Raw genomic sequence first — 17,405 nt, 5'->3', positions numbered from 1 at the left:
ATCAAATCAAAGTTCTGTATTCAGGCATTTGCCCTTGTTTAAAATAAACAAACAGCAGTTCTATCATGGTGACTGGCAACGGTCTATATTTTGTAAAAATATAGAACTGTTCACAGTAATAAGGAAGTAACACAGAACATATTTCAAATAAATTGCATGTCCTTTCCTGTGTAACATTAAAATATAAATTGTATATTTGTACCACGTCTGAGCACAGACAAGAACCATTTTTATATCATATGGCTGCCTTCCTATTTATTATCTTGTAGGGGTTTTTTTCTGGCAGGAAAAAACATGTTACGAGTGTCGCTAGTTATTTCAGGAAAAATCTCTAAAATTTCTAAAGGCAGCAGTTGGGTATTATTAGTTATTTAAAAGGAATACAAAAAGAGGTCAAAGCGGGTTAACAAGCAACGGTTTACTGTATATATCAGTAGGAATTATCGGTTGATATATTTTTTTTATATATTTTTCTCTTTTTATGGAATAGGTTTGGTCATTTACATTTTCCCGGTAGTCTCCTTTAAAAGCAGTCATAAAGTACATCCACTTTTGGGAGCTGCTTCACATCGTATTGGTACTATTTACACTGCAAGCAACATTGCACATACCAGTGCAAAACTTTACAGTGTTTACACTTCCAGTTTTCTGGCAAGTTGAGTTCCAGTGTTTTCCTTTAACAGCAGCATGATGACACCTAGTGGTCACTATGAGTCCTGCCTCTTATGCAGTATGTCAAGGGTCCACCAGTTTATTAGTTTCCAGTGACCAACCAATGAGAGTAGCATAAAAATGAGTCTATTAAAATGGCACATTCGTATCAATAATTACTGTACGGGTTGATACTGTTTATCAAAAGTTTCTGAAATATAGAAATATTTGAGTCATTGTCCTCGAGTATTTAAGATGACTATCAAGGACATCAAATAAGTAAGAATTTATTTGATATCCTCAATAAGGAGGCTCCTGGTGCGTGCCACATGCCTGTAGTTTTACTAGCCTACTAGTAGTTACTAGTGTAGTACAGTAGTTTTCTAGTCTGGTTAATTCGCATACTAGTAAGTGTGTGACACTAGTACTGGAAAAAAGGTAAGACACCGTACCGGACCACCCTAGTCGTTTCTATTTGTGAGGACAAAGAGCGGACTAGCACACACTTTATAGGCTGGATAACATTTGAATAAGTACTGAAAACAGGTTTCCATACTGAAAAAGTATAGTTAGTGCTGGAGTGGGTGCTGGATACATTTGCATTGACTATGTCACATATTTACTCTGGAGATGAATAAATAAATCCAATTAACAGCAACAAACATTGAAATAAATAGAATTGCCGAAAAACACAGGATTGATGTAGAATGATGCAAAATAAGGAAGGGCAGAATCCTGTAACCGACTGTTTTGGTTGAACTTGCTTGGTGGGAAAACAGCTAGGCTTGGAGCTCCCGCCAGTTTCAATCTTAGAGCCTTTTGAAATTCGTCTTTGCAAGAGTCATAAAGAGTCATACAGGATCGGATCACTCAGGCTGCTGTTGCTCCACCATTTTCTTTTTGAGCTTCTCACGTTGTTTCTCCACTTTTTCATGGTTCCTCTTGGCCTTCTCCATCAGAACTTGAAGGCCTTTAATCTTTTTCTTGATCAAGGATCGGTCTTGGGAAGAAGTTACCCCAAGGGACTGAAAGAAAGAAAATATGAATGAGCCTATAGCATATATTCAACCACCTATAAATGTGGCCATTCTTACATTGAGGTTTACCTTGAGCTCGACACGATCCAGTTGGAGCAATTTTTCTCCATTTATGTTTTTGGCAGTAAATTCTGGAATATATTGTTCTAAACTGAGGCCCATAAGCCAGTCGGCCACTTGCTGAGAGGTCCACTCTGATACGCTGTGGTTCTGCCACTGATGCTGCTTTATAATCCACTCGTCTTCTAGGATCTGGTGACCAAAAAGTCCAAGAGTGTAAATAGTGTGAGTACAAAGATTTTTTAGGTCTTCCTCTCTGCTTTTGATCATAACTAAATGCAATAAACCGTTACAATTGGCAGTCTCACCTCATCATCTACCATATCCAGACTCTGCATGTGGCAGCACAAAAAAAAAAATGGCAGAACTTTAAATTCGGTTCCGGGTTAATTTTGTCCGTGAGAGTTCAGCCAAGTCGTTGAAACAAGGCTCAATTCCAAATGTACCTCATCAGACGAAAGCGCTAAATTATCATCACGTCCCGACGTTTTAGCTTCGCCGGCCAGTCCGCTGATCTCCACGGAGCTGCCGCTGCTGGCACTCAGGTCCTCGCTCAAAGTGGGTCCCTGACAAACCAGAAACACAATCATCAAGTCACACTAGGATCCATCTGTGAGCAGCGGGAGGCTGGATGCGCTTAATAGGACAATGGGCGGCCGCTATTTTATTGGCCTTTTCTTGGAATGTTATTGATTAGTGCGTTAAGCCTGCAAATGTAATCAAGGCTAGTCACTGCATGTTTTAAACACAGCGAGGCTGGATCCGCTAATTATAGCCCTCATTGATTGGCCGGTTAGTAAAAAGTAAATCGAAGACAGATAAAGTAGGTGATTGTTGGGCTACAAGGAAACAGAAGTGTGTCAAATATTTTCAATTGGGATTGAATTGAGTGAGTTCACGCCTATGTGCTTGTCCATTTTCATTTGTTTCATATTTAAACTGAACACCTATTGAAATATGACAAATACTACAGTGATACAGTACCAGGTAATATGAATAGTGTGGTAATGTAATATGAGTCTGTTTAACAACACAAAAAGATAACATAAGTTGTCTTGAGAAATACAATGCTGCATATATATCACCGACGACTACATTCTGCCTTCATTTGTCCAGTGTCTGCAAACCTCTTGAAATTTTGCCTTGACTTTTCGAGGGCTGTCCTCTGCCAGCGGCATTGTGCAACTGAAAGAGAGTGGACAGGGATTTTACTCAAGAACATTACACCCCATTTGGTCCTTGTTCAATATTGTGTCGAAGTCATAGCTTACCCAGACTCGTCCACTCGACGAGAGGGGCTTGATGTTGCAAGAGAACCTGCGAGAAACACTGACATTTATATTTCTAACAAGCTTCCATGTCAGCCTAATCTGACCAGGGCCTTCAGAATTAGTAGTGTTGACCAAATATATTAGCAATGGAGAAGAAAATGTATCCAAAAAATGTAATCTTTTACATTAGATCATTTTTTGGGTTGATATTGTCAAGTGACGGATGGAAAGGTTGCAATTAGATTGATCTAATCTATGGGATGTCATCTGCTCTAGGCGTTCGAACCTTCTTTTTTTCGTCTGGGGGATCCTTCTGCACTGGCCAAACCCCCGGGGTCCGCATCATAAGAACCCGCACTACGAATGGAGCCAGAGCGACTATGGCCTGGACTGCGGCGCCCCTCTGAGACCTGGTGATGGACAACAAGAGGTGAGATGGGGAGAGAGAGAGACAGAATTTAAAATGACACCATTATCCAAACAAGAGTCATCCATCCATCCACAAACACTTATTACATTCAGAGAGAGAACAAGTTGTGACAGTGCCATACACTCAATTAGTGGAGCTGAGCAACATGCAGTCATTAATCCATTAACTTAATGGAATGGATCGAGCTCAGGCACTCATACGCTCGGTAATTAAACACAATTACTGACATGGTAAGGTTGGGGATAATGGTTAGTGGGTTCATGACAAATGACATGTTTCCGAGACATTGTTGTACGATGGGGGAACTGTTGAGTGTGCGTCTGTGTGTGTTAAGTTACAAACCTCTCCCTCTGTGGAGCTGACGCTGTTTGCTCTGGAGCCTTTCGCTCTGCTGGGTGAACCCTTCCTCAGGTCTGCACACGCACACACAAAAAAAGAAGCAGCATAAGGTGGATAGATGTTGTTTATCGGGAAATCAGACACAAAAAAGGCAGAATGTGATCATCATGCTTTTTAGTTTGTGTCCACAAAATTCTCTATTCTATTTTCTGCCTGTTAATTAGGCAATCATAATTTTATGAGACGACAAGGACTAGCTGGCACTTTACACTAAACTATTCATATTTGTAAGCGATCCTATCTGCAGATCTCTCGCTCTTGTCCTCCCACACGCTCCCATTTCTCTCACGTCCCAGCTGTCTCCTTTGCCGCCTCGGTTTTAATGTTGCGTAATGGGCTGCGTCATTCAGCTCAAGTCTCGCCGTTACCCCGTCGGCGCCGGTCGCACATGTCACGCGTTGCGATACTTACTGACCTCTATCGAGTGCCGCAGCTCTGTCGGGGCTGTTCCGCAGAGCGCGCGGCCTCTCGGCACCGTTGCTGTTGTTGTTGTTGACCTGAATGTTGTTCTGCTTCATCAACTGCATCAGCTCCGACTCCAGTGTTGCAATCTGTTGAGAGGGGGATCAATGTTAATCAGCTGTAAGTACGCCGGCGTCAGGAAAAAAAAAAAGGGGATGACGGGCGCCTGGGGAAACAAAATAATAACCCCGATTCTCTTTGCAGTTATAAAAGCGTCCAACTTTTGGGAAGATAACAATAGCGCACATTCGGCGACAGCGATTCAGTTGAGCAGACACTAACGTTCCTGTCAAGTTAGATTGCGAGCAAAAAAAAAAAAAAGAAAGAAAATAAAACAAATCAACTTGACGTTTGACCACAGAGCTGACCACGGGGACACCCGAGCCATCCGCTGTCAGTGTCAACTAAAGAGACGGACGGGCTTGCAAAAATAAAGCACCCAAAGGCAAAAATGCTTTCTAGCAAGGATTGTCGAATTGAAATGCTGTGGAAAGATCTAGCGCAGGAGTTTTAATCTTGTGAGATTTTAGTGCACGCTTACATGAATTTGGCAGGCATATTTCAAACAACTGCATGAAGAGTCCCGGTCTTTACCCTGACTTGCAGTGCCTGGATCTCAGCCAGGTGAGCTTTCTCAGCCTCCTCCAGTCGTCTCCTTTCGGCGTCCTCCTTCTGGATGAACTCCACCTCCCTGGAGGAGGAGATTGAAAAGTGTTGAGCGGGGGGAGCGAGCCAATTGGACAAAACGACCAAAGCTACAATGCACACGTCTCCTGAGCAGACATCTTTGCTACAGAGCTGCTTGTTTCTAACGTCAGCTTCACTTTGGCCCGCAGGGTCAGAGCCAATTAGAGGCAGTCGGACTGAAGCCCAGCAGTCGAGGTTGTGACAAGCCTCGCGCAGAGAAAGACAAATTGTGCCGTAGGGGAGTGGAAAGCTTGCTCGTGGTGGTGAAATGGGATTAGATCTTGCGTATAAAAAAAGGAACTGCCTGACAGATGGGAGTGTCGAAGATATCCACATTCTCTGCTCGATGATGCAAGCCAAAATTGCAGGCAAATTAATTGTTATTAATAATTAGTGCCGCTCACTTTTGCTGGAAATCTTTGATGAGTTTCTTGGCTTTGTTGTACTTCTTCTCCAAAGTCTGGTACTGCGCCTGGGCCTCCTTCAGGTGTTCGTTGACCGTGTGGCACAGGGTCTGCGCCTCGATCCAGTAGCTCTCCAGCTTCAGCATCCTTTCCTTGTTCTCCTCGATGCTGGCCTTCAACTGGCACTTTTCCTTCTCCCAGCGCTGCTTCTCCCTCTCCACAGAGGTCAACTGGAAATACCGTTCAAGAAATCCCTCTTGACTCACAACATGGATTAGAGCAGTCAATAAAACATTCACATCCTCAGTTGATTAACACTGCGGGAGAGCTATCGCATACATAATAGCTCTATCAAAAATTAATGTTGCTTTTTTTTTTGTCTGCATCACACTTAAAACCTAAACTGTTTTAGCCCAAAATTACTAGGTTGGGGTTTTATTTTTTTACAATGTGACTATTATAATCTTGAAAAAGGCATTATTTTTCCCAGAATTTTCTTTTGGATGTCATTATGTTACCGAATGATGTGGCTAAGTGAATACAACTTTTTTTTTTAACAGATGCAACCTTCAAAAATGGGAGCCAAAGTGTACACAAGAAAAGTACATAAGGTACGTAATTACTTCATCTTTGGTGGTGACAGAAAACTTTGCAAACAGCAGACACACTTTTGAGACTTCAAACATATTTGGACTTTATCTGCCGAGATGTCTCATATGAACATTTAAACTCACCAACAAAGTTGAAACTCTGACCCCCCCCCCGCTGCTCTAATTCACATCGAAACTAGCATGCATTTAAAAACGTGCGTCATTGCCCCCAACATTCACCTTAAGTCCCACTGACAGCACCGTTGACTTACCTTGTTTCTAAGCTTCTGGATCTCGGCCTCAGTCACTGTGTGTTTGATCTGAAGCTGTTGGCAAAAAAATAGAGGACGGAAAATAGGGGAAGAGAAGAGAGCGAAGGGGGAGGACGGTCAGATAATCAAACGCGTGGCTGCGCAGGCTCGATACAGTGTGACGGACCGAGGCGAACGACCCGGTCGGTTTGCAGCACCAGTGATGACGTGCTCGCAGAGGCAAAAAAAAAAAAAGGTGGCTTGAGAACACCCGTCATAGCGATAGTTGAATTTGTTTTTTAAAAAAGAGCATTTTTATCTTTGCAATGTATTTGATTCATGATATATTGCTAAATTAAAGTTTCTGAAAAGTCATCCAAGTAATCCAAAGCAACATAACAAAATTGGATTATTCCATAAACATCTTCTCAAAGCTCTGTAGGACATATTTGCCCTGATTAAAATGTAAAACTCAGCAGCAGAGTTGGAACAGTTGCCAACTTTCTGGGTCAGTGAAACATGAAACTGACAAATGTGAACGCAGTAGGAAAATACCTTATGCTCAAATATGTATTCAACTAAAATCGTCCGCTGTGTTTTATTACCTCTCTGAATTTCTGGTACAATTTGGTGGCATCCAAATCCGAGGGCGACAAAACGTCCTCGTTCTCCGGCAGGTCGAACACTTCGATGCTCTTCCCCTCGCTCGCCGTGCCGGGCGTGGCCTCCTCGTCGTCTGTGGCGTACTCACCCGTCTGCTGAAAGAACAGAAGGTGCAATGTCGGTAACGGGCCTGCCATAAAATGGCGACCCCATACAGTCAATAAATTGGAATATTTCATCAAAAAATTCAGAATCCAAAAAGTTAAACTCGGAAAAGGCAGATAATTCCTACACAAAAATCATTTCCTGAAATGGTCAAGTCAGAGCCTCGTGTCAAAGCTCTCCCGAAAATTTGCTTTTCATCTCACGCCGACATCCTCTATTCATTTGCGACTCTGCATAAGTAATGCGACTTAAAAAGCCATCATCATGTAAAATCGGGATAACCCACTTCAAAGTTCCACAAACTTTGTCAGATATGAATTGCTCTGACAGCTTGGTGAGCTGTAAATGTCATTTGTACAAGAAATAGTATTGTGGTTGCTTTATCGAGGGGGCGATATTAGGCATTATTATCGTTCTCCTGGCATAATTGTCCTAAAAAAGCTTATATAAGCTTGCGCATGTGTAACTTGGGAAGTGTCCGCTGAGAGTCGATTACCAATGTAAGAACCAGTTTCTACCTCGCACCCACACGTGTATTCTAACTCCTACGATCCAAGCATTTTTACCTCTCTAAATGAGGTCATTGCCTCCATCCTCAATGTATTGACGACATTTGCCAGATGAAGCTTTCTATTTATTTATTTTGACCCCACTATGATGTGCAGGTGTAGCTCTCCACTCAGATAACAGGCTTGAGTCTCCTTTTCTATAATAGGCTCGTCTGTTGCCATGGTTGCAGCATCCTATATTAAGGTCCCATTCAGTGAAGGGGAGGGCAGGGGAGGGGGGGCAACACAATGCATAGTAAGGCCGTTCAACGTGACAGCCTGATTTTGAAAGCGTCACAGTGAGGGCAGTACTTATCACAAGTGGAGTTTCTTTAAGAGCGCTTAAATGAGCTGAATAAATGTACTGTGGGTAGAAATAGTTTGAATAGCAGGCGCCTCAAGTAGTTCTAATGGGTACAATTTTCGAATCGGGCCGGGGGGGATGCTTGGCATTGTTTTGACTTGTGTGTAACTGACAGATGGCCAAGCTGGAGTGTTTGATTCCAAATAATTCCACGGAAAAGTGTGCGCGTGTCAATTTATTGCTCACTGAAGGACTATCTGTGTCCCTTGGGATCAGACGCCAATAAAGAGCCATCAGTCACATCAGGAAACTGCGCCTTGGTCGCAGCCCACCCAGGGGAAAACATTTACAGCCATATTAATATTGATGAGTTCTACTTATGGCCCCTTAGATCTGGATAATGGTTCCATTCCGGTTCATCCTCCAAAGCTATGAAATAACGGAAACTGTTTTTGGAAGCCGTTTGCAATCTTTATTTGGACAATTGTTCTGTGGAAGAGGCAGTTGGTATTGTTTTGTTGCTTTTCTTTGGCTGTTCTTTGAGTCATCCGTTTCCCCCCCCCCCTCGATATAATAAAAATGGTATTGTCTCATTGCGCTGCTATCCTGATGGTGGTGTTAGTGGGTGGATAAAAGCCGCCAGGTTCCTTGGATGTCTAAGTGACACTTCTGTACATGGCATCCCACTCTTGCCGTGCCAATTCTCGACAGGACCTTAATTAGAACAGGCAGTGTTTCATGCGTGTCTGCGTGCGCTCGGGATTATGACAGCACTTGGGATAAGCCTCCACGGCCTGCAGAACAGTTCTGCATGACAAGTCCCACGGCACTGTCCGCCATCCCGTGTGAGAAATGATGAAGACGGGGGATGCGTGTGGAGCGCGAGCCCGGTGTCGTTAGTGCTCAACCGCAATGTATTGATTCATGTAGATCACATCTGAAAGTACATCGGCATTTTCATCACACACAAACCAGGGTCGCGGATGAGCAATACATCCTGCACCTCTTTAATACGATTGTGGAATTTTAATGAAGTGGGCGGATATTTACAACCACAGCCTCCTCTTACGGGTGGCGCCCGAGTCTTCCCGTTGATGGTCATTACCTCATCATCATCGGCGTCATACTGAGCGTACTGCTGCTCCAGGAGCTCTCGCTGTCTCTTCTCCTGCTCCAGGGTCTGCTGGATGAGCGTGGCCACCTCACTCTGCTGGCCCGGTAGCTCTCGGCCAATAACAAAGCTGCACATAGAGACAGTCAGCCGTAATGAACAACTACATGATGATGTTGCCTTAATCAAATGGAGAAATTAGGGTGATAACTTATTCTTAATTCTGTGCTTTATGTGTGTAGATTTCAATGGCCGTGGATTCCACAGTGTGAAGAGAACCATTTGAAATCCAGTTAAAGAAAGGTTAGTGTTTTCTTCACTCATCTCTTATTCTATATTTTAACTGCACAAGTGCGGAAGTGTATTTAAATTGACTGTGTTAAAGTGAGCTGGAGAGCTTTCGAGGATGAATGCAATGCGGGCAGGCCCTCACGCTCTGGCAGATAGTTTGATCTACATGTGAAGGAACAACCAGGGAGAACAAAAAGAATGGGAGAAAAAAAAAACAGAGGGTCATGACTAAGCATGGAGGTCTGACAAATGGTTGACCTGGAAACTAGCCTTCTCCTCCTTCATGGGGTGTCCCCTCCTTATTCCAACCCTACTGTGTAGTTTCAGGTATGCATACTCCTTTACAGCGAGTGCATGTGGACCTGACTTCAGTTTAAAGCCTACATGAGGTTAAATATAGATAAAACATGTAATGTAGGACAGCTGGCCATAAAACCTCAGAGGGGGAAGGATATACCGAGGAGGAGGAGGTGCAGTAAGTGGGTGGTGACATGATGGAGGAGGATGGAAAAAGCGAGAGAGTGCTGAGAGTGAAAAGAGGTCTAGTGATACAAAAAGAAACGCGCCAAGTAGAAATATACGATAGTGGAGCCAACTAAATATTATATTGCTAAATGCAATACGGTCTATGAATTGTTTTCTTTGCATGAGCTTAATAGGCCATGTAGGAAATGAACCTCGAATTTCAAAACCATCCAAGTTAGAGATGAGATCTAAAGGCTTAAGGTTTGTCACTGTGTGACACTTCCTGCTGATATAATCTTATATCCTCCTACGCAGCCTTTTTAAAATGTCTTTTGGAAGGGAGTGTATAGCCTTACCGTACGACTCCTGATGTGTTCCTGAGGACAGAGGCTGCAAAACTCTGTGTGACGCCCACCAGGCTGGTCCCGTCCACCTCCACTATCTGGTCGTTCACTTTGATCCTAATGCACACAGACACGTCCCCACAAAATTTAGGACATCATTTAAACACTCGAGGGTCAGCGAATGGATGTCGTGTCTTCACGTTAATTGAAGCAGCTCGTGACTGGCCACGTCCCTCTTGAAAATGACCGCCGCGGAAAATAAATGTCAAAATTACACAACGATGTTAATGCATGAGGAGTGGAAGAGACATCAGCTTGTCCAATCACGCACATTATTTTGCAGATTGGAAGACTCCACCGAGGCAAACGTTTTCCTCCGATGGCTGCAGACTGAGACAAAATGAGGCGTCAAAAAAAACAAAACATGGAGGTCTAATAAGGACACAGGGGCCAGCTTGCCTTTTTGCTCTGAGCCACAAAACACAGCACGGATGAGCTGTAAACTTCTTTCGCCCACCCACTGATGATCCAATAATATTGTGAGTAAAATCCTTCTTAATTGATAATTACGACACTCTCTTGAGACATGAAGCAAAGCCATCACACTCATGTACAAAATCTTGTGTGTCCGACACCAGCTTCTATGCGAACCACAACATCTTGACATCTTAATCTGGCTTCGTGCCTCCAGGCTTGGCCCGACAAGAACATTCCCGAGCCGAGAGGGAATTAGGAAAAGATAAAAGTGGCGACGCGGGAACGCGACACATCTCCGCGGCTCGTCAGAACCGCACATAACGGGTGAGCATCAGCCGAGCACATCGATCTGTCTGCCTGCCATTGTGTGCCTCAGACCATTAAACCTGACTCGGCAAAAGGCCGACACACACGCACGGAACCGAGTTGATGGAGCGGTAATAACCCAACGACTTGATGTGCGAGTGTGCGTGTGTGTGGAATAACCAAATTGCAGCAGCAAAAAAAGCTTTTGCAGCACTTTGGCATATCCTGCTATGCTCTGTTTGAAGGGCACTAGCGAGTAAAATCAAAGGTCATACTGACTCAAATTGGATGAGTGCATTAAAAGTAGTTACGATGATTTGTTTATTATCACGGCGCGGTCAGGAAAACAGAGAGGTTTGACTTTTGCTTTACCTTTCCTCACAAACGTAAAGGTATTGGGTCCAGGCGGTGACTAAAGAAGAAGCAAATATGGCGTCATCCCCTTTTAGTTATTTCAACATCTTCTCCTCATTTGGTGTAAACGTGCCTTTTTATATTCAGAAAGCTACTGCTAAAAAAAAATATTCCACTCCACCCTCAGCTGAAACCTTACTCTGCACATTTGCAACCATTTTCCATAGCACTTATCCTCTGCCCCAGCTGACTTGTGCACTGTTCACACTTTCTAACAGGATGGCATGGTGGGTAGGATAGGCTGAAAACGTGAAGAGACATCATGCGGCGTATTCCATCACGTGTGCCGCTCCACGTGAGACAGAGCAGCGTGTGCCTCTCTGTGCATCTAATCTCAAGGCCAAACTGCGTGTGGGTTTAAAGTGTGTGGTTCAGATAGCTGACAATATCAACTTTTATTTTTTACACATTACAGAGTGGAGTCGAATAAACTTCACCTGCTATCTCTTTCGGCCGCTCCGCCTTCAATGACGGTCTTGACGAAGATGCCCAGTTTCTCCAGGCCCGCATCAGCGCCGACACCCATGCCGATGATGCTGATCCCCAAACCGTCCTCATCTGAACGCAGGTAGAGCACAGTTGAACGTCTGCCAAGGTTATAGTTAACGGAAACTAACTCAATTGATTGAATTGTGCGTGTATAACTCTTGTGCTACAAAACGCCTCAGAGAAAAAAAAGCGTAAGTAGGGAAAGCAGTATAAATGTGTTTAAAAATAGTGCTTGATTATTGAAAAAAAGGAGAAGAGGCATCTCCCAAGCGCACGTTGACCTTCACTCATACGGCAACATTGTTCTGGATGGGAAGTTCCTTTCCAGTGCCCTATTCCTCCCTTTTCCATCCTCCATTCATTATTCACAAGAGCTTAGGGTTACGTAAGTGACTGGAAGGTGATAACCCACAACACAAAGTGCTCTATTTTAGATTAGCGGCAACAGTGGGAAACTGAACAAACTGTGAGAACATTTGTACTCGTGGCACAGATTGTCACGCCATGTTGATGTTCAAATCGTTACTGTGTCTGAAGACAGATCCTTAGGAAAACACTGTTTGCATACGCTTGGGAAATTTAACACCTCACAAGTGGGTAGGCGAGTCTGCCAAATTTGTCATGAGTTTTTCCTCCTCCCACCTTTCTCCAACTCCACAGGGAAAAGCTCGAGCTTCTCCACGCGCTTCTCCAGCTCGTACTCTGCCGACGAGGCCACGGGATCCACTTCTTCATTACGGCGGTCGTAGTCCTCGTTGGAGAAGGTGTTGAATACCTGGAGAGGTAACATACATGCTATCAGTGTATGCGTGTAGTACACTAAATCATTTCTTATTTCATCGTCTAAGCGGATTAATCCAGACACAGGACTACCCAAAAATAAATCCCCGTCAAAAAACTAGCGACACAAATATTTACTGGCAAAACATTCAAAGATGTTTTCCTCTTCCTCTGAACCACACAGGGAGGTCTCTTTCCTCCTCTGCAATAGTCAGCTGTCACTTCACATCTCATCCCAGGCAGCAGGATGCCCTCACGGCTCCGTGCATGCAGCGGAGAGAAGTGAGCTAGCTGACAGCGGCGCACAAGCTGTCGCTCTCTTGTCACATGCATGGTGCTAAAGGCCAGTTGCAGGTGCTGAGTAAAAAGGGCTGCTAGGATGTGAAGCAGGAGTGCGAGCATTTGGCCGTGATACAATTGTCTAGTATATCATTTTTTAAAAATATGGACAGTCATAGATGCATAAGACCGGGCATGAACTTAAATAAGAACTCCAATCAATTTTGCAGCTACGTGAGGTTGTGCTATAGGCCAAACGCAATGCAATGCGTCTTCATCAATATTTTAACCGTGACAAAACGCAATGCAAGTGCACACAAGGTCAGCATATAAAAAATGAATGGGCATGTCAGTCAATGCATTTCTGTTCTGACTCCTATTGTTCTAAAGTAGACGATGCAGAACAGGAATGGATGCGTGACACGATGCACGCCCTTTACAGTTGGCATGCTGTTTTTTTCCTATTCTTTTTTCTGGGTGACCTTTGTCTCATCAATCATTTAATGTGATCAGCAACTCTGCATTATTTACGCTGTAACGCACACGCACAGATACACAGACAGTATATCTGTATTTTTTTTTTTTGCACAGCTATGCAAAAGCGCAGCATTGATTTTATGGTAAACGATTAAATCATTGCACAATCATTCATCATATATAAGTTGAAGCCGCAAAAACGACGTGAGCGGTAATATAAAAATAAGACATTTTACCAAACCAAAATTATAAAGATATCTTTTAAAGAAGTAACATATGCTTTATTCAGAGACATACTTACTAATTTATTTGTTAATATTTTATGACCAGCCTACAGCAACAATATTTAAATGTGAATGCAGGTGTAACAAACAGCGCCTTAAGCCTGTCCATTAAATATCATGGTTAATCAGTGTTAATCAAGCTACAAAAAATTGTTATGATCCAAATTTCAATGCTGAGCCTGTTCTATTACAGACAGTTTGAGATGAACATAAGCCATCTCAACTAATTATACTGGATTATTCTTCACATAATAGAGTCTTCTAGTTTGTGAGTCAAAACAGAATCTGCAGCTGCATTGACTTTGCAGAGGCCCGAAAGCGAGACAGAGACATATTTGTGCTTGTCTGTGTTTGCGTATGGGCATTTGAGATTGTGTGTCCAGAGAATGCATTCTGGTGGCAACAATAGGGAGGAAAAGAAAAAAAAGAAAGTGTGCATGCGGGTATTGTTGTGTATGTGTGCAGCTGGTTGTGTCGCAGGTGCGTGTCTATACACGCCTGGGTGCTATGCGAGTTGTGCCGAGTGCTCATCTTAGCATGAAAATGAAAATGTCAGTCACATTCCCAATGTGAGGAAAGAGAAAAGGGGGGCATGTGGAAGAGGTGGAAGTGCAAATAAAGCCAAGTGTCAGCGTATAAAAGGATGATGAGAAAATGAAGGGATGGCGCTGGTGAACAAAGAGTCCAGTTCACGGGGGAGAGGAGGTAATATCCAGCGAGAGAAAGAAACAGAGTGACTCCGATGATTCATGGGCTTAGAGAAAATTGAGGGAAGCTGGGAATCAGGTTGTAAAACTTGTGCCATCACGGATGGAGTTCTATCATTTGCTCGTTAGAACGCCATTCTAAACGGAGCTTTGTCGTTGTCGCAAAGGCACTTTGTTTCTATTCTACTCTTTTATTGACTCTCATTAGCATGTGTCCCCTATTCTCGGCACATTTGCATTCCGTTAGTCGTACCTGTGACCCTTGCGCATAGACGCCACTGAGCCTCAGCCAGTGGAGGGACAATGAGGCAAAGGAATGCGTCTCGAGGGAATTGCGAGTGACCTTGACAGGCATAAAAGGAGGTGTAAAAAAAGAAGCCAGCCAGGAGATACACCCAGTGTTTCTTCTGTGAAAGATAAGTGCAGGACAAGGAGGAACGGTCCAGTTGAAGGCCAAACTTCCTGTCATCTCTCACCATGCATCATCCTGGTGAGGGGAAGCGACACACTGACATCTGACATATCGGGGAACGCCAACGGCTTAGTCAGCATCGTCTGTTTTTAGCCCACGTGTAGACTGTGCATACAAAGGGAAGTCACATCCATTTGACAAGATACGGCTGCCATTTTAAAAGCACATAGATATCCAACGACTACCACTAGGTCAGCGACTAGACAAAAGACATGGGGGGGGGGGGGCTAAAACAGTCTGGAGAATAGTAAACAACTATGTCCTGTCTGTGTTATGTATTCTAATGTATTTTATTAATAGGTCACCACAGTTAGTAAATACATTTTCACATCTCAGTGGTGAATATTGTGTTTTTTTTTATCCTGTTTGATAAATGTTTCTTCTGAACTGCTAAAATGACTTGGACATTACTTCTAAAGGGTGTCGCCAAGATAGAAATAAAACATTGGCAATACTGATGAGCTCATGCAGAGGGGACCAGACTACGGGCAGGAATAAAAGTGTAGTCATAAATGACAGTAGGTGGAAACTGACCAGGAGTAAAAATAAAAAGTCTCGCCTTTCTCTTGATCATTAAAATTGCAGCGCTGTGGGATCATCAGGTGGCACAGAAACAAACAAACAAAAACATTCTGGCATGAATAATGCAGTAGCTGTACACACACATATCCAACCTGGGCTTGGAGCTTCTTTGACCTGCCAAGGATAATGATGATGGAAAGTTGGCCAAGCTCATGTATAAAAAGACGCAGAAAGTTGCACACCGCTTGATCCTTTTGAAGGAGTTAGTGAGATACTTTGATTTCATTCCCTTCAAAAGAAGCTTAATACCAACTGCCTTAAATGATGTGGTCTTATGTCTGCTTTTTCCCCAGCTTCCATTGCTCCTGAACGAGATGAGCACTGCAGAAAAATGGATGAATCAATGGATAACATGTCAAAAGGAAAATAAAAATGAATGGAGACCAGAAAGTTTGGGCGCTATAATGGTGAGTACACAATTGTTTATTATTTAACGTGTATGAGAATTAACATAACAGTGATTCACATTCAACAAGCCTCCTTCCATCACATTTTATCAAAGGGTGCTTTATTTTAGTTCTGTTATATCTATTTATTTATTTATTTTTTTATCGTACAGTGGTTAACGTAGCCAAAAGAGGGAGGCCACGAATGTAGAGTAATCCGCTCAATCAGAGCACGGTCATCTGAAAGCAAAGTTCTTGGCTGCTAGCCCACCTCATTACAGTTTGTGAATCACAAACCCGCATTAGGAGACGGTGCAGAAAAGAGATAAAGATAAAACGGCAATGCATCGAAACGTAAGCATCAGGCAAAAAGAATGTGATGTGTGCTTAACATTTCTTAAATGCCGTGTTGAGGATGAAGAGGCCAGGAAGAACTTACTAAATCCAAAGCAAGCGAAAAATGGCACAGGCAGGTTGTTAGTCTCCATTTTGTCCGTTTCTAAGCATCAGCAACAAGACTCGAGAAACTCTTTGTATCCTTTCATGCTCCACTAAAGTACATGATGTCAAACGGTGCACTGCTGAGATTCAGAAGGTTGATTTTTTTTGTGTGCCTGCAGTGTAAAAGAGTATTAACTTGAAGATGAGCTCAAACTGCCCCAGTTCAATAGCCGAATGTAAAACATTTATCAACAAATGGCATATTTATTCAGGAGATGAATGGCCTGGTGTGGGTTTATGACGAACCAGACCAGTTAATAAATAATGTAGCTCAGCCTCGTGTTGCCAGACGCATTGCCACGGGAAAGAAGGCTGACACACATCTATCAAATTGATGAGGCTACTCAGCAGTCCCCAAATGGAGCAGCAGCCCAATCGAATACACAAATGCTGCAGTGATAGACAGGACACAAAGGAGAAGAGCCCCTAATGCTCCCATTTAACTGAAGCTCTTTTTTTTATATCTCGAAATATCACAAGAGATGAATTGCCCTGCACGAATGCAGTTCAAATAGAGTAGCAGGCCAGACACTGAATGCAGAGGCCCTCCCCTGTCAAACTCCTGTGGCGTGATCCCATCCAAGAGAGGAAGTAAACACAATGAGAAAAAAAGAAGAAGCACCGCCTCAATGCGAGATGGATGTTTGATCAGGGCAGACATGTTTAACACCCCGACAACCACATTCGGTGGAGAAAGTTAAAGGAGATGAGAGGCGATACGCCCCGGCGGTGAGAACGCTCTATTCTCGCCGCTTCTTAATGGCTGTAAAAGCATTGCGGTGTGGAAATAGGGCATCAAAAGCGTGACTCGGCCAGCGCCCCATCAATCTGAAGAGAAGTGAACAGGCGACCCGGAGACACTCACGCTCGGGATAAAAACCAGTTGCTCCAATGAGCACGTGATGGGTTGCTTCTCTGTAGGTCAGCGCCGTCGGGAAGGCGCAGAGACTAAAGTCACTTCCTCACTGGGTCAGACTTGTAGAAAGGAACATTGTCTGAATGAACGTACATGGCAGATGTCGTCACAACATTTTCCGCATCTTCTAAGCTATTTTCAAAAAGGACTTCTCAACCAGAAGTGAGCATGTTCACAAACTCTTGCCAAAGCGCTGCTCTCCCCTTAGCAGCTGGCTGCCTGATTTCTAAATCAATTAAGGCGGCAAAGCTCGGATGTTAAA

At 43.5% G+C, this 17,405-nt stretch overlaps 2 protein-coding genes and 1 long non-coding RNA gene across 7 annotated transcripts in view; 2 read left to right on the top strand and 1 right to left on the bottom strand.

Annotated features, from left to right (window-relative positions):
* Positions 1–1,485: 1,485 nt before the first annotated feature.
* The window catches only part of ppp1r9a (protein phosphatase 1, regulatory subunit 9A), a 22,844-nt gene continuing 6,924 nt past the window's right edge, over positions 1,486–17,405 (bottom strand). For 2 of the 5 annotated variants that reach the window (XM_037264612.1, XM_037264611.1), the window contains exons 3-20: positions 12,402–12,534; positions 11,708–11,828; positions 10,086–10,190; positions 8,968–9,103; positions 6,848–7,000; positions 6,264–6,317; positions 5,402–5,631; positions 4,905–5,001; positions 4,264–4,399; positions 3,792–3,862; positions 3,306–3,429; positions 3,020–3,065; positions 2,876–2,933; positions 2,733–2,768; positions 2,195–2,314; positions 2,057–2,080; positions 1,758–1,940; positions 1,486–1,676 (exon numbers count right to left, since the gene is read on the bottom strand). In XM_037264612.1, the coding sequence (XP_037120507.1) occupies positions 1,518–1,676; positions 1,758–1,940; positions 2,057–2,080; positions 2,195–2,314; positions 2,733–2,768; positions 2,876–2,933; positions 3,020–3,065; positions 3,306–3,429; positions 3,792–3,862; positions 4,264–4,399; positions 4,905–5,001; positions 5,402–5,631; positions 6,264–6,317; positions 6,848–7,000; positions 8,968–9,103; positions 10,086–10,190; positions 11,708–11,828; positions 12,402–12,534 (1,986 nt within the window). In that variant the 3' untranslated portion in view covers positions 1,486–1,517. The remainder of the gene's footprint in view (positions 1,677–1,757; positions 1,941–2,056; positions 2,081–2,194; positions 2,315–2,732; positions 2,769–2,875; positions 2,934–3,019; positions 3,066–3,305; positions 3,430–3,791; positions 3,863–4,263; positions 4,400–4,904; positions 5,002–5,401; positions 5,632–6,263; positions 6,318–6,847; positions 7,001–8,967; positions 9,104–10,085; positions 10,191–11,707; positions 11,829–12,401; positions 12,535–17,405) is intronic. The other 3 variants (XM_037264613.1, XM_037264614.1, XM_037264615.1) reach the window with 3 other exon arrangements.
* LOC119130768 lies at positions 1,854–10,606 on the top strand. The gene is made up of 5 exons (XR_005099514.1): positions 1,854–1,973; positions 3,296–3,449; positions 5,962–6,012; positions 9,216–9,276; positions 10,417–10,606. It is a non-coding gene; the product is annotated as an uncharacterized LOC119130768 (long non-coding RNA).
* Positions 12,420–17,405, top strand: part of sgce (sarcoglycan, epsilon) — an 18,738-nt gene continuing 13,752 nt past the window's right edge. Inside the window, 2 exon segments of the mRNA XM_037264657.1 lie at positions 12,420–12,542; positions 15,634–15,747. The gene's annotated coding sequence lies outside the window, so the exon portion shown is untranslated.

The sequence above is a fragment of the Syngnathus acus genome, chromosome 11 (assembly GCF_901709675.1).
Source record: "Syngnathus acus chromosome 11, fSynAcu1.2, whole genome shotgun sequence".
Classification (NCBI taxonomy): Eukaryota; Metazoa; Chordata; class Actinopteri; order Syngnathiformes; family Syngnathidae; genus Syngnathus; species Syngnathus acus.
Note: the sequence above shows the minus strand (reverse complement) of the source record. Positions and strands in the feature narration are given on the sequence as shown.